This window comes from Neomonachus schauinslandi, chromosome 3 (genome assembly GCF_002201575.2).
Source record: "Neomonachus schauinslandi chromosome 3, ASM220157v2, whole genome shotgun sequence".
Taxonomy (NCBI): domain Eukaryota; kingdom Metazoa; phylum Chordata; class Mammalia; order Carnivora; family Phocidae; genus Neomonachus; species Neomonachus schauinslandi.
The window spans coordinates 108,559,278-108,576,824 of NC_058405.1; the positions used below are offsets into that span (position 1 = coordinate 108,559,278).

A 17,547-nucleotide genomic window follows, 5' to 3' on the forward strand; every position below is an offset into this window, starting at 1 on the left:
TCTGAGCCTAGAGCTGTTCCTTTGCTGACCTATTCTTCCTATTCTGCTTCTTCAGGCCTATCTTCAATTTACTATAAGAATTCTTTTTTAAAATTTCTCATTCCTCTTCCGGTATCCTCTTTTTCTAAAACTTTAACCTTTTAAAAGTCTGCTTTCTAAAGCCTTGAGTCCTTTCTTTCATAACATTACCATGACATGCTCCCTTTTATTCAATATTTCTGTCAATTCTCTTTTATAAGTCATTTGTTCTTCACTGGTCAGAGTCAAGTACCAGGGACCTGAACCTCTTTTGGGGGGACAGGCAATACAGAAAAGAATTTGGGTTCTAAAATCGGATAAAAAAATATTTGATTTCTTGTTCTACCTTTACTATCTGTATGACCGTAGGCAAAAAGTTATTTACATTCTCTATGGCTGAGTTTCTTCAATTATAAATGGAAAACAGCTTTCAGAATTGTTGGAAGAACAAAATCCTAAAATACGTACGTATAAAAGGCTCAGCACAATGCAGGGCTATAATAAGAATCAGTAAGGTTAGCTATTATGGTTAACTCTACCTTCTAAAGATGACCCTGTCAGAAAGCAAGTTGCAAATCCCTCTGATGCTCTGATTTCATTAGACTAAGACTCACACAAAGGCCTGGATAAATAAAATCCCCTAGTTGTACCAAGCCTTGCCTGTTCGGCAGTTACGTGACCTAGAGTAGGAAAATACTGGCTTCCTCGAGCCAATGTTTGGCTCTGTGCGCTGCAGGACTGCTTCCTTTATTCTTTCCATCACACACCATGGAGTTCTACATGAAATCTGCCTTCTTGATATATACAGTGAAATTTCCTTAATTTCCAATCTAACCTATACCCTCTAATGCAGAATAGGCTTCCCAGTCATGAGTCTCATCTCATCAAGTCTTGAGATCATATTCATCTTCTGGCATGCTACAGAATGAATGTCTGTAGTCCTTCAGAATTCATATGTTGAAGTCCTACTCTGCCCCCCATATGTGATGGTATTAGGAGGTGAGGACTTTGGGAGATAATCATATCATGAGGGTGGATCCCTCATCGATGGGATTAGTACCTTTATAAAAGAGACTCCATTTCTTTGTGTCTTCCTCAATTTCTTTCATGAGTATTTTATAGTATTCTGAGTACATATTCTTTGCCTCCTTGGTTAGATTTATTCCTAGGTATCTTATGGTATTGGGTGCAATTGTAAATGGGATCGACTCCTTAATTTCTCTTTCTTCTGTCTTGTTGTTGGTGTATAGGAATGCCACTGATTTCAGTGCACTGATTTTATATCCTGCCACTTTACTGAATTCCTGTATGAGTTCTAGCAGTTTTGGGGTGGAGTCTTTCGGGTTTTCCACATAAAGTATCATATCATCTGCAAATCAAAACCTCAATGAGATACCACCTCACACCAGTCAGAATGGCTAAAATTAACAAGTCAGGAAACGACAGATGTTGGTGGGGATGCGGAGAAAGGGGAACCCTCCTACACTGTTGGTGGGAATGCAAGCTGGTGCAGCCACTCTGGAAAACAGTATGGAGGTTCCTCAAAAAGTTGAAAATAGAGCTGCCCTATGACCCAGCAATTGCACTACTGGGTATTTACCCCAAAGATACAAATGTAGGGATCCGAAGGGGTACGTGCACCCTGATATTTATAGCAGCAATGTCCACAATAACCAAACTGTGGAAAGAGCCAAGATGTCCATTGACAGATGAATGGATAAAGAAGATGTGGTGTATGTATACAATGGAATATTATGCAGCCATCAAAAGGAATGAGATCTTGCCATTTGCAATGACATGGATGGAACTGGAGGGTATTATGCTGAGCTAAATGAGTCAATCAGAGGAAGACATGTATCATATGATCTCACTGATATGAGGAATTCTTAATCTCAGGAAACAAACTGAGGCTTGCTGGAGCGGTGGGGAGTGGGAGGGATGGGGTGGCTGGGTGATAGACACTGGCGAGGGTATGGGCTATGGTGAGCACTGTGAATTGCGTAAGACTGATAAATCACAGACCTGTATCTCTGAAACAAATAATACATTATATGTTAAAAAAAAGAAGAAGATAGTAGGAAGGGAAAAATGAAGGGGGGGGGGAATTGGAGGGGGAGATAAACCATGAGAGACTATGAGAAACAAACTGAGGGTTCTAGAGGGGAGGGGCTGGGGGGAGGGGTTAGCCTGGTGATGGGTATTAAAAAGGGCATGTTCTGCATGGAGCACTGGGTGTTATACACAAACAATGAATCATGGAACACTACCTCAAAAACTAATGATGTAATGTATGATGATTAACATCATAAAATAAAAATTAAAAAAAAAAAAGACTCCAGAGAGCTCCCTCACTCCTTCTATCATGTAAGAACATAGCACAAACATAGAAAACCAACCTTCCCCAGACACCAAATCTGCCAGAGCCTTAATCCTGGACTTGCCAAGCTCCAAAACTATGAGAAATAAATTCCTGTTGTTGATTAGCCACCCAGTCGATGGTATTCTGTTACAGCAGCCCAAACAGGGCAACCATGGTATTAATATTGCAAAATCTGTCTTGCTGACCACTGATCATCTGGCAGGCCTGGATGCCTTCAGTACCAAAGGAGCCATGTATGCTCCCCAGCAGCAAAGGGAGATTTGGTCCATAAAATGGCTCCAATCAGGAAGATCTAAAAAAGATAGTTTCCTGAAATATTCTCTGGTCACCTAAGCTTTATAGATATTACCACTGCATGGGAAGGGTTTAGATGTTTCCTGTCTTCCTTTAGGTGAATATGGCTCATGTACATCCTAGAGTGAGGCATGAGGTCTACCTTCATTTGCTGTTATTTATCATTTCTGCCAAAAGTGAGCTATGCATTTCCCTTCGTTTTTACACAGAATTTACTGGCTATCATTTCATCTTTTTTAATACATCACAGTCATCCTTGTGATGTACAAGCTGTACAGTTGTGGAGAAATGTCTGCAAGGTTTCTTCAATGTGCCCAGTTGCCTGCCCTGCCATATAATGGCTCCAGGCTGCTATGCTTTTTCACTTCTCATATATTTTTTTTAATAGTTTCTCTCTCTCCTCCCTTGTTGTCGAGCTGTCAGTCAGCTGTCACTTTTTACTGCTGTCAGTGAGCCTGCCTTTATCACACCCCCAATGTGATGCTGCTAATCTGCTGTCAGCTGAGAAATCAGATAATCAAGACCTCTGAAATTGCATTCACAGTAAGTGGTGGGCTGAGCACGGGATGGAGATTTTGAGATACGAGTTCCAGTTCTTGCCCTGTCTATATCTAGCTGTGTGGTTACCAGGAGACACTTAACTTCTCTGAACCTTGGTGCTTTCATCCACAAAATGAGCAGAATCTGTGTGTGTGTGTGTTGTCTGTGTGTGAGAGAGAGACAAAGAGACAGGAAAGGAAAGAGATCTCAGCCAGACTTGGATCCTAACTTTCTCTGGCTACCAGAAAGAACACATGAAACTTTTCTGTGAGTTAACAGAATGCAGAATGGGGTACCACTGACCCTTTAATTGTCAAATTCAATGATATTATTATTTAACCTTACTTTTCTGTGAATTCACTACTGACCATCTTCTTAAAACCCCCTTCCCTTTGCTCCAGAGGATAATTCTCTCAATGTTGACCTCCTGACTCTTTTTTCTTCTCCTTTCAATCCTGGACTCTTCCTCCATCAACCCCTTAAGTGTTAAGAGTGCTAAAGGCCAGTCTGTTGTTGGTTAGCAACAAGCCTGAGAAGTAGCAACCTGTGTGTTGCTAGAAACCAACTGAAGAATGTGTCATAGTGTGTCAAATGCTGCTGATATGTTAAGTAAGATGAGCACTGAGAATTGACCACAGGATTTAGGGAAGCATGGAAGTCATCAGTAACCTTGACAGAAACAGTTCAGTGGAGTAGCTATAAGAGAGAACAGTAGGAATAAAAGTGGAAGCAAGTATAAACAACTCTTTCAGGAGGTTTTGCTACTAACAGAGAGAAAGAAAACAGGCAGTAGCAGAAGGGAGAAGTGGAATCAAGAAATAACTATTTTAAAGATGTAAAACAAATGGCATTTTTCTTATGCTAATAGTAATGACCCAGAAGACAGGAAAACTGATGATGCAGAACAGAGAAGGACAAATTGCTAGGACAGTAGTCCTTAGGTATGCAAGAAGGATGGACTCTTGTGGAGGCAAAGACCTCACACGGAAGCAAAGTCAGTTCATCCATATTAATAGGTATGAAGAAAAAGAATATGCACCCAGAAGCACATGGATGGGTTATAACAATGGGAGTGGGGAAATTAATAAGATGAAGTAGTCTTTATTGGGGAGGCTATTACATACCAGGCACTATGCTAGGCATTTTGCATGTGCATTATTTCCTTTAGTCACTACACAATGCCTATGAGATGATAAAGTATATATAATCATAATATTAAAGAACCTAAGTTCAGGGTCATTACACTTACATAGGTCACAGAGCTAGTAAGTGGTAGTCAAGACTCAAATACATGTATGTATGTTTCCAGTGTTTAAGAGCTTCCCATCCCCAAATGTTTAATACGTATAATGATAGTTTCTTTTTTCAAAAGGTATTTATTTATTTATTTATTTATTTATTTATTTATTTAGAGCGTGAGCAGGAGGAAGGGCGGCAGGGGGGAGACTCTCAAGGAGACTCCCTGCTGAGCGTGGAGCCCAACACAGGGCTTCATCTCACGACCCTGAAATCATGACCTGAGCTGAAACCAAGAGCCGGACCCTTATTTGACTGAGCCACCCTGGTGCCCCAAATACATATAATGATAGTTTCAAGTGATATTCTTTCTTGCAACTATTTTTCTGGTCTTTGAGAAAGGCAAGGCAGTAAGGAGTGAGGAGGGCAACAGGTAACAGCAGTTGCCACAAAGCCCAATATTACTGAAGTCCTATGTAGACCTACATGCTCTGTATTTTAACTGTTAACAACTTTAGAAATTCTCATATTTTTTGCTGAAATACAGCTTTTCCCCTTCTCTGACTAATATCCATTATAGTATACACTATTATAGCACATTGTATTAATAATTTAATTATATCTTCTAGTTTGTTTTTACTTAAATTTATTTTTGCCATGACCAAACAATATTTATATAGGGAGAAAGGTAGAAGCATTCAAAAGTTGTTTTTTTTTTTTTTTTAAATCATCTTGGTTATGTTGCCTTTGGAATTACTAAATATTTTTCAACATCTCAACAAAATAATACTCTTTTAAGACTGCAGGCATTAGAATGATTGTCATTCATGCAAATAATCACTTACTTACACTATATGAGTTTGGGTTGGATAAAGCAAATTACCATTTGAAAATAATTCAAATAACACTCTGGGCTAAGACCTTGCTTATGAATGTTATCTTGGCCACAATATTTCTTAACCTTTTTCCATTTAGCTAGATTTATTTATGGTAATATAGTTCAAATTAATAAACTATTCAATTGCCACAGGTGTATTAAACATATGATGTTGTAGGAATATATGAGATGCAAATGAATTTTAAAATGTATTATTTATTTGGAATTCTATAATGGTAATAATTAAGATGTAGTATAATCACCTACTAAATTAAAGATGTACATTTTGAGTATACATTATATGAAAACCTTAAAAACATGTCAAAAAATAAAGTTCATATTTTAAAAATATGGCCTAAAATATAAACTGTGTTTTAACTAATCACAGATCTAAAGTGTAACAATTATATTTTCCAGAAGTTGAAATTCTCTCATCCCACATATTTTATATATACACACACACACACATATATATAAATACACATTATATATGCATATATAACTGAAAATCAATTTTGATCTTAGTTTCACTTAGCCTGACAGTTGTCAAAACTGCAAATAAATGATTCAATGTTTTTCACAAATGACCTATAGTGATAGGAAGCTTGAACAGTAAACAGAAAACCGAATTAAAAAATCATAGGGTCTAAACTTTAATCCAGTCCGTGACAATAATCAGCAGTATGAGTACAAGCCGGTCTCTGCTTCTCTGGGCCTCTGCTTTCTGAACTCCATAAAGTAAGAATTGGGCAAGGTTGTCTAAGTTAAATTTTATGACTCACTAACTTGATTTGGTATGAGGCAGATTTTTCTTCAATGAAATATTAACTAGTAAAACACTCAAATATATCAGCATTAAGAGTGCTGATGAGCACTAGATCCCACAGCAAAATCTGGGTGCACTCAGGAAATCGAGAACACAGAGGGTAATGCTGACCTCCTGCATAACATGCATAGACATTAAATTGTTTCCTGCCTTCCTTTCAGGGACAGGGAAGAAACAGCTGTCCCTGAACTCTTTTTAAGGACATCGTTGGTTACAAACAGCAGGATCCCCAGCTAGTATGAGTCCCACTGAAGTAAACTTTCTGTTCACAAGGGAGAAATATTCCTACTGGTAAGAAAAACCGTTTTGCTAGGTTTAATCAGAAGTGAAAAGGAATTTGAGAATGTTCCCTTTGAGCCACATCATTCACTGCTAATTCAGGGTGGGCCCAGCAACAAGGGTAATAAAAAATGTCCTTAGTAACAGAGAAAGAGAAATGGCAATTAAGTGCATTTGTAACCTAATACAGAAGACCTCTTTATTAAGATAATATAAATAATAAAAAATGGAAGAAGGAAAAAAAATGGAAGAAAATAGCACGGGAAACGAAAGTAACCCAAGCGGTGAAATTTAACACTGACTTACTTAGAACAGTTGCTATATACATATAAACCCAAGGGCATAAGCTGAATGCAAAGGTTGAGATATATGCTTGACAATGACTTCTGTAACAAAACAACAAATAAAGAAACAAAACAGTAGGTGTCAAAAAAGCCAAAGCAGCTTGCTTGAGGAAACCAATAAATAACACTAAAGAAAGGATGAACTCAGTATCAGAACTAACCATTCAGGGATCGGCTGGACACATGATTATTTAAAATGTTTGTAAATCACAGCATGGTGAAATAGAACTCAATTCTCTAATTACATGCTTACGCTGAGAAGTTAAAATTGGCAAGAACACCACCGATTTCTATACATTTGGGGAATAATTTATGACACAATATTAAAAACGGAGTCAAACATACTGACCTGCTCACATCAGGAAACCTGATGGGAAAGTAAATAACTTGGCACTTGGGTCTGATGATGCTTTCCAGATCCCTGGGTCTGTGATCAGGAATCAGCTTCATAAATTTTCCAATAGAGGTAAGAAATGACTCCATATTAAAAACCGAGTTGAACACCACCACATCAGCCACCAGGCTGGAAAGGGAAGGGATAAAGGCAAAAGATGAACCCACACTCATTCACAGTTAGTTTTTATAAGAACAAGACTTCTGTGTTAATCAGAGTTTATATTGTACTTGGGTTTGCAAAGAACTCTGCATTTCCCATCGGTATTTATTAAATTGCCTCTAACAGATAAGTTAGTTTCATTCCCACTGTATCATGGTAAGTTAGATTGCTGGCATCAGGGAGGAAAGGCAAGGGAGGAATTAAATGATGTATTGGGATCTTATGAGGCTTCAAACAAAGTTTGTTTTTCTGCAGTGTCAGGACTTTCTGTATTATCAACAACACTAAGTACAGCAGGACCTTTTTCTTTGTGGCCCACATACCCATGCGTGATTTCTATGTCAGCGATATACACCGTTTTACACCATACTACTGAGAACAGAACATCTGCCATACTTTTCAGTACCTTCAAGGAGACTAGTTCAGATAAAGCTATTTCACACGAAAGAATACCTTTAAACATGTGGTTAAAGTCTATTTCTTGTTTAATCCTTGCTTCAAGAAACCATTAGATTTTTTAAAGTTCTGGAACTCTACAGGAAGGATTATATGGGATTTCTACAAGTAACTTATTTTACTATTATATTATATTTGGGGTAGTCAAAGAAGAAGGATCAACCACAACACCACGGACCTTCAGAATTAAATGAAATAAATATAATATTATCTATTACTTTTGATGGAAAGATTGTGTTCCTCACTTTAATATTTTTTAAATACAAATAATCTAAAATACATTGTTATAAGGAAATGTGATAACAAATTTAGATGTCATAAATATGTCAACAGTGTTCAGAATTGCCTAAAACATTTTCTTGAAGACCAATGAACACAAATGATAACTAGGAGCAAGCCGGATAAAACCTGAATATGTAGTATGTCCCCTTTATGGGTCAACAAACTGATTTAATAAATAATTGTTTGATTTTCTTAAACGGCCCTCTTTGCTTTAAGCAATGATTCAGTGTCTCAGTGTCCCTGGATCTCAGTAAAATGCACACAAATGTTTTAGTGAGGAGGTATATAAACTCAAATAGTAGTTAGTTTTATTTCACCTTAAAAGTGATAAATCAAAAAATGGAAAAGACACATAAGTCCGTAAGACAGCAAAACACAAATGAAGAGGCAGAGCTTACAGAATAGGAATACCATAGCAAATCTCCTGTTTACTGAGGACAGCCAAAGTTTCTATTATTAATGCACAGCAGAAGGAAAAGCCTACAAAAGGAACTTTGAACTGCCACCTTTATGCTTCCCCTGCAAAACTGCTTTTCCCTACAAGTATTTTTTTTTTTTTTGGTTGCAACTTTGGGGAAATTTGGGGGTAGGGGTGGTAACAGCACGGATAATACAAAAGAATGTCACAGAAGTGCTGACACAACAGCAAGCAATAAAGAAGCCAATATAATAATAGACGAAAAATTGAAGGATGTTTTACAGCTAGTCTGTTTTCACCATATGTCACATATTGTAATAGCGACCCCCAGGTCATAATATACAGTTACGACATTTGTTCATAAGTCAGAGGGTTAGTGAAACCTCTATTTAAGGTGAGTGTTTATGTCAGTCACCTCTGAAGTCCTTAACTGCCACTCGGTCAAGAAAGAAATCCAACAATGCCCACAAAAGCAGAAGTCAGCAAGAAAACTAAAGAAACATTTGAGGAAGCAAGACTCATACTTTTCAAAGAGAATCTGAAACAGGACTGCTTTCTGACACTCTTATTTTTCCTCTGGACAACTGCAAACCATTTTTTTCTCATTAAGAGTCCAACCAATGATCGAGTCTACTTCTTTCGCTCCGAGCTTGTCTATCAGTTTACCCTCCTGAGAAGAGCAACGCCGGAAAACCATGTACGGGCTTTTATAGTCTCATTCCTTTTGAGCAAAAACAATCTTTTATAAAATAGAGAGATGAGGGGCAGTGAGCTAAAATTTTTTTATAGACATCTGCCCTCACAGGGCAGGCAACCCAACTACTTACGCTCTTAAAAACCCAGTCTATGCTAAATTAAAGATCCAAGACAGCCTACAGAAATATTCTTCTCATGCATTTCAGCTCCGATATGAGTGGGTGTAACTTCCATTAACTTTAAAGCCACCCATAAAGGGAAAAACAGACTTAATTTTTTTCCCCAGTTATTTCTCAGGGGTAATAAACACACACTATCAGGGGAAAAGAATGATGCTAATTCAAGAAATGAAAAGAATATTACAAATGTTTTCCATATTGATAAAGCACAAAATGATATTATTTTTGTTTTTAAAACATATTTCCCTTCTCTGTTTCAATATAAAATAAAGTATTTTAATTTTATTATGAAATTTTAAAACGGTTGCGTTTTTATGAGACATTTGACGTGAAGCAGTTCCACTCTATTTTGATAGTGCTGCTACTTCACAATAGAAGCAGCTTGTAAAAATGATTGCAGGAAAACATTTACGAAATGCTCAAAACACAGAAATATTACCATATAGCTATGGAATATGCTTGTAAGAGTTGGGAGTCTGTTTAAACACACCATCAATCCCAACTGCTAATAACTATTTTAAAAAGGTGAGTAAGATGTACCCAATCACAGCCAACCTGATTCTATTTGATTGCTACAGTTATGTGAGTAGGATCCAATCACAAAACCGTTTCAGAGTTGTTATTAACTTCTTTCATTAACTAAGCTTCAAGAGATACACTTTGTTGAAGTAACAACAGAGAAGGACCATCACCTTTGAAATGTCATGGTATTTTAAGGCTGTGCAATTTCAGAAGACTCAATGAGGGGAAAAGAAAAAAAAACCCAACCACCTAAAGATTCATTTTCCATAGTTTTCTCTTATAAACAATAAGAAAAAAAGAGGACAAAACCCCCTTGCTCTATTATGCTCTAATTTCTCTTTCTTCCTCTATAAATTTCTATATATATTGAAAGTGGTTGGTAAATGAGACTTGACTAACCGCTCTTTTCTAAAAGTACCCCTTAAACAATACATGATGGAATCAAGGGGGGAAGAAGGTCTCGTGTCAACACTGTGATTCTATTTTAAATGTTGTAGAAAATAGTCAGATAACTAGTTCAACATATAATTAGATTGTTACCTGTGAGTATTTTATAAAAGGATTGGCTGTTCTCCTCTATATACATATATTGCAAAGGCACAAGCAGTTACTACCGTGGAAGGTATGTTTACACATACGCCCCCACGTTAAGGTGTTTTTAAAATAAGTGTACAGTAGGTCTCCAGATTTAAAAGCTAACTATCTATAAAGAAAATGGTGGTAAAGGACTAAATATAATGATACATTCTATACCTACCATGAGAGAATTTGGTTGTATCCATATTGGAAATCCCTCTCCTGATATTTCTTGACAGGATATATCAATTGGTTCTCATGGAAGTACAGAATCTTTTTCAATTTCCCAAGGTCGGGCCGAAGGGCGGCCAGTTCGGTCAGGTTCAGCACTGAGCTTGCAAAGAGGATCCTAGGAAACAAGGAAATTAAAGTTTACTGTCCCAAGCATGCCTGAAGTGGTCATCCTTCACCCTTCTCCCCTTTTCCCTCTTCCTACCCCAAGAAAAACATATCCCCTATAGGGACACATCAATAGTTAAGCCTTAATACCATGTAGCAGCATTCTAAGTTTTGATCTCTTAAAAATCAGCTGCTAAGAACTATAAAAGCCCCGAATCTCATTGGTCTTCTCAGCTCAGTTACTGAGAGATGCAAAAAAAAAAAAAGAAAGAAAGAAAGAAAAGAAAAAAGAAAAAAAAAAGCCGGATGGATTTTATTGAAAAAGGCAAGAAAAGCGCTATCTGAAGGACAAATGGAACAAAGATAAGGCTGACTGGGGAATACTTTGCTTGCCAGTTTCATTACACTTCACTTCTTTATGCAACAAACTACTGAAATTCAATATACGAGCAGGAATGGCACATGTTCATGTTATGACATAAACCCTTTTGATTTATGCAATAGACTTACCGAGTGTGGTCTTTTTCTCTTGGCATGTTTTCTCACTGTCCCTCCTCCCTCCCTTTTTTTAAACTGCTCTGCAATATTTTGTGTTTTTCTTTTTTCAATATTTTATTCTCCATTACTGGACTGCTAATGGCACCAGATGTATAATCTATAAAACCCCTTATATAAAAACATAAATATAAAAAAGAAGAAAGCTGATTCCTTATCTTTGTGGAAAAAAGGAAACTGAAAGCTTACCTACCATGTTTATAAATGAAAGTGTCTATTCACCCATTCACTCCACAAATATTTACTAAATGCCTACTGCGTGCCAGAGTCTAACCAAGAAGAACAGAAAAGATGAAACAAGAGAGCCCACCAGGATAAATGCTGCCTGCAACAGTGACAAAAACAATTAAGAGAGTAATAACTATCTAGGACAACCTGGAAATGTTTCACTAACAAGGTGTACCACATATGGATACAAAAGAGGGACAAATTACAGTCCCCTGAACGGCTGAGGACATTTAGATGGCACAATTTTGATGGAATGCCACCTTTATAACATAATGTAGCATCACTTGACCCTTACAGCTTTAATTCCCATTCTAAAAAATGAGGTTCAAGAAGGTTAAGTTTTTTTTTTTCTTCTTTTTTTTTTCTAGAATCACACTGGTATAAAGTGGCAAAGCAGACTCCTGGTCTTCCAAGCCTGAAGTACTTTTCATTACACCACAGATATGAATTGGCTGTGGACCACTTACATTACAAATGCTTTTTTCTATACTTAATAAATACAAAATATCATACTTATTATTACCATGATTACAACTACTATAAATTCTCCCTTGCTGACAAGCCAAATGGCTAACTTCAGGTGTTTATATGATCTGCAGCACTAGCCTTTCACATAAGAAGAATGATTACACGGTAAGTGCATATATCATAAATAGGAATTCAAGTGTCTTCTTCATGGACTAAAAAAGGCACATAAGACCAAAAGGCAGTGATCTCTCTTTAAACCCACACTGCTGTATTAATGCCATGGTTTAGTGCTTTGAAGTAAAAAATCTTACAAAGGAGATGTATTTATTTTTTTTTAATTGTCTGTACTCAACTAAAGCAAGGAGAAAAATTATGATAAAAAATACTATATTTTGTCCAAAAACATGCCCACCACCACCACCAAGTATAAGACTTTCTAAAGCTTGGATTGAAAATTCTGAAATATGAAGATATTTGCTTATCTACAAATCTGATCCTTAGTAAAGGGAACAATGAAATACTAATCTCAATCAATATTTTCCTTAAAAGAAAATGGATGGTGACTTGTGAGTCTAATGATTGAGAAATATCCCCTCCTCTCCCTCCATACAACACTACTGCAAACAATTACTCATTCTTAATCATGAGACCCGAGCAAGCTCAATGTTTTTCACACACAAGGCTGAAAAATTCATTAAATGCAGCCCCCATACTACTTATTAACTACAAAGAAAAAATGGTACCTTAATGGACAAATTTGGTAGACATCAATTTACCCAAGTCATCAAACTTAATATGAACAATAATAGGACAAGTGATATGTATTTTCCAATGTGGTACACTGACAAAGATACAAATCACCAATGTAGTATTCCTGCCAAAAATGCCTGACCTGAATTTGGTCATGAGGAGACAATCAGATAAATATTCTGCAAAATAACAGGGCTTGATATCCAAAAATGTCAATGTCATAAAGGGAAAAAAATCTAGATTAAAGGAAAATAAAGAGATACCAAAACAAAATACAATGTGTGATTCTTGACTGGATACTAGATGGGGAAAAGACAGTTATAAATGGCATTACAGGGACAAAAACTCTGAATATGGACTTAATATAAGACTGTACATTTTTATCAATCTTAAATTTCTCAAGTGTAATAATTTTATTATGGTCATGGATGAGAATATACTTATTCTTGGGAGACACAATGAATTATTTACATGTGAAGTGTCACCATGTCTACAACTAATTCTTACATGGTTCAGTTAAAAGGCTACTAATAATAATAAATATTCATATGTATATATTTGCATAGAGATAAAAATGGATAAAATGTTAACAATTGATTAATCTAAATTAATGGTATATTGTAATTCAGTGATCTAGTCTTCCAATTGTTGTTCAGTTATACATTTACAAAACCATAAATTTGAGGAAATATGCATTAAATGGCAGTGAGTAGAAGGGAAAAACACATTCCATAAACAATAAACCCATTATATATGTGTTTCTAGTCATAATCCAATTGTTAATTTCCAACATGAGAATTATCCTCAGGATGGACCATCTGTAGCAAATGTTTAGCCAAGGAGAGTCCTTCACTCTACTCCTACCATACACCTCCTCTCCTTACCCTACCTGCTAGCTGATCCATAATTAAGGAATCCAGATCTAAAATTGAGCCTTCCAAATAAAACCTCCTAAATGAAAGAATGTAATACATTCAGAAGTGAAACCGCAATGACTTTCATAATATTAACCATTTGGGATGGCCCACACCAACACTTCCTTCAGTTTGTTCAATCATTAACAGGAAAATCATTTTATTTTTATAACTGATCTTGAAATAGCCCTCACTACTTCTAAATTGTGGAAATTATCTCCAGCATTAGGAAAACATTTCTTCTTTATTTTTTCACTTGTAAAACAGTAAATTGGACAACAAGCAGTTCCATAAATACTCAAGTCAAGGGCACCCCCCCCAAAAAAAGCAATGAATATGCCCACGAAAGGAACACAGGTAAGATTCATAGGCAATTTTTACTTTACCCCCTTCCAACAATTAAAAAAAAAGTTAATACAATGAATGGCTTCATTCGATCAGCAGCTAACCCCTCGGCTTCCAATGTTCTTCTTGCGTCAGGTATTATTTAAGCAATAAATCCTAACAAGGTGAGCTTTATCATCCCACACTGTGTCTCTGACAGGAAAGGGCGCAAGGTGATAGCAAAAACCACTAGGAACAAGATAATTCCTGACAGCTGCTGCCCGAACACAAGTTAAATTGAACAGTTTATCTCAGCATGAAGATGTTATAAGGTTTTATGTTTAATATTTTTAAAATAACATAAAAACCAGAGAAAGCGGTTGTGCAATCTTTCACAAACATGACATGGTACAATCACTGTGTAAGCTGTATTAATACTTATTCCCATGCTACTACAGAATTAAGCTGTTTTTAGACCACCAAAGAGCTTTAAATTGCAACTTTTGTCTCTGTAAGAGAAACCTGTATTTAAAATGTCTGCTAAATTCAAATTAACGGCTACATCATTAGCTTATACCATCTCACCAAAAGTATTAAGTAAGCTGCTATTATAATCGTCTAACCAAAATGCTCTGTGCTCCAACCACATTAACACCGTTCTATAGTGGGGTTGTATCCATACACATGTTTCAATTGTTTCCAATACACACTACATCTACAATCTGAGTCATATTTGCTTAAGGAATCCAAAATCATTCAACATAATGAAATTCAAAATTAGAGATTTTATACTTGCTGGCTCAGTTTGAATAAACTAGTTATTTGGCTTTTACTCTATTCTCTCAATACATAAAAAGAGATGCTGAAATATACCTAAGCAATGTAGGAATGGGACCACTATTATCACAGTGCATACTTTTATTATCTTAAAGGGTATGGAAGGGCAGTGAAATGAGAAACAGTAAACAGACATTCAATATTCCAACCACCACCATGCAATCTAGTAATAATACTTCATGAACTAAGTTATCTCAATCTCACTCCATGAAATCTTTTCAATGGCCCCTTCTGCCCCACAAAACCATTTAGCAATTTTATCACATAAAAAGATATAGTACACAATTTAACACGGATCCTAGTTTGGGTTGAATTCTTAAATAATTCTTTGCAGGGCTTCAGTAGGCCTTTGACAAAAGAGTAAATTCCATTCTTCCAGTTGTGTCTCCTTGCTCAATACCTAAACTCCTTGTCTAGATTCATGTTGCTCAGCCTCATTACCAAAGTCTTTGTTGTTCCATTGATGCTTATCTTGGTTCTTGTTCCTTGATATAGACTCTCTAGGATTCTAGATCCTATACTTTCTGTGATATGGTGTTTTCTGTGATGATGGAAATGTTTTATACCTGTATGTAGTATCCAATATAGCAGCAACTAGCTACGTATGGTTATGGAGCACTTGAAATGTAGCTAGTGCAATGGAGGAACTAAATTTTAAACTGACTTGAACTTGATTCATTTAAGCTTAAATGAAATAGCTATAAAGTAATGGGTACTGTATGGGAAAGCACAGCTGTGAATGGACCAGATTTCCTCAATCCAACACTTCACCCATGATACCTGAATGCAATTCCTCACTGAACTGATTTTCTTAGACCCCTGACCTGCTTGTGATAACCTAATTTCTAAGTTCCTCCTGACTTGCTGAATTTCACCTACCTAATTCTGGAATGGCATTATTTCTTTTTCCTCCTGATAATTAGAAAGCATGTGTTCACAACAGAAAATGTTTTAAGTACAAAAAATATAAATTAAGTGAGTATCACCTGCAACCACCCCCAAAAAAGAAATAGCCACTATTTTCATTCTGGTGCTCATTTAGCCAGTATATGTTGAACATCCATTATTTGCAAGGCACTATGTTAAATGATGGACATAAGATGGAAAATAAAGTAGCTAAGGCAAAAAGAAAATTGGCAGGTGGGGGGACTGAATAAGGAGCAAGGAGGCTGAAGCAATTTGTTCAATGAGAAAGTGGACAGAGAAGAGGCTAAGGAAATTTGGAACCCTTTGGAAGAAAAACTCTTATTATGAAAATAATTTTGGATATTATGGTTAAGAGCAATGGGAAAGAGACTGAGGATTTTTAAGAAGGGAAATGACAAAGTTATACATGCATATTGGGTATATTCACTTTTATGCTTTTCACTTTGTAGTGTATATACATTATTGCCATTACTACATAGATTTTTTTTTCTTTTGCTTCTAATACTTAACATGCTGTTTTACTATGTTAAAAATTATTTCTGAAATATGGTTTTTAACAGATTTCATGATGTGATGATGTGTCACAGTATCTTCAACCAGCTCATGACTCTTATATTCATCTATCTATAAAGTTTAAAATTTTTCTTGTATAACCTCTTATATTTCTATTACATTTGTTTATGTATTTCATGAGCTGTTTTATTGCTTTTTAGTAGCAGAAAACTTTACGCTGACTACCGCATGGGAAACAGACTGTAAGGAATCTTTTCAGAAGACAGGAGAACAGTCAGGGGAAGAGAAAAGAAGTGATGGTAGCTTGGGTCAAGATGGTAGTGCTGGAGGCGAGGAGAAGGGGCCGACGGCAGGGTTTGCTGATGAACCGGATGTAAGACATGAAAGAGAGGAGCACTATCGTTTCCTTCACTTTGTCACTTCCAGAGTGTGGTGATAATGTTCTAATATAATAGGAGCTCAATAACACATACATGCATAAATGAAAATTATTTCCAAACCCTTCAAAAGTCTTTGGCTTAAATATATATTTCTTTAATTTGTAAAACCTGTGTAGAATGATAACAGAGTTCTAATATTCATTAATCGATATGCAAAATTCATCTTAACACACTATGCTTTAGTTGTCAGCTACTTCATCTTAATTAGACCATTTCAACTGCACGTTTAAATGCTATGGATTTTCAAAAACCTTCAAGAACACGCATAACAAAACGTTTCCATTTGCTAAAACAATTAAAAATACAAGATGGAAGTCTTATCTAAAGGAAAAGGAAATGTAGTCATTTAATTTCCAGGTTCCCGTGATGGGTAATTTACAGGCTGTTAAATAGAGTATCCAGCTTCCCAAAGGCTGTCCCATAGGGTAGCATCAAGTAATCAGTTTTGCTTTCTTCCTCCACCATGTAATGTTCCTTTCCTGTGTGTATCATTATGGCCAGGAGAATACTGTGTAAAGAACACGTGTCCAGAAGGCAGAGAATCAAAGGCTGTAGATAGGACATGTCACTGAACAGTATCTCCAAGGGGTTTCTTAACACATATCCACTCCTCGGTCATCAGCACTCTCACCTGCCTCACAGCTGCCTAAGGAGACAAATTGTATATACACATATATATACACATATACATATATATGTATATGTGTATATATATGTGTGTGTGTGTATATATATATATATATATATATATATATATATATATATATATATAT

At 36.2% G+C, this 17,547-nt stretch overlaps 1 protein-coding gene across 6 annotated transcripts in view; it reads right to left on the bottom strand.

Annotated features, from left to right (window-relative positions):
• The window catches only part of GTDC1 (glycosyltransferase like domain containing 1), a 265,867-nt gene that overhangs the window by 190,515 nt on the left and 57,805 nt on the right, over positions 1 to 17,547 (bottom strand). For all 6 annotated transcript variants that reach the window (XM_044913280.1, XM_044913279.1, XM_044913278.1 and 3 more), the window contains exons 2-3: positions 10,661 to 10,828; positions 7,144 to 7,317 (exon numbers count right to left, since the gene is read on the bottom strand). In XM_044913280.1, coding sequence (XP_044769215.1) covers positions 7,144 to 7,317; positions 10,661 to 10,828 — 342 coding nt within the window. The remainder of the gene's footprint in view (positions 1 to 7,143; positions 7,318 to 10,660; positions 10,829 to 17,547) is intronic.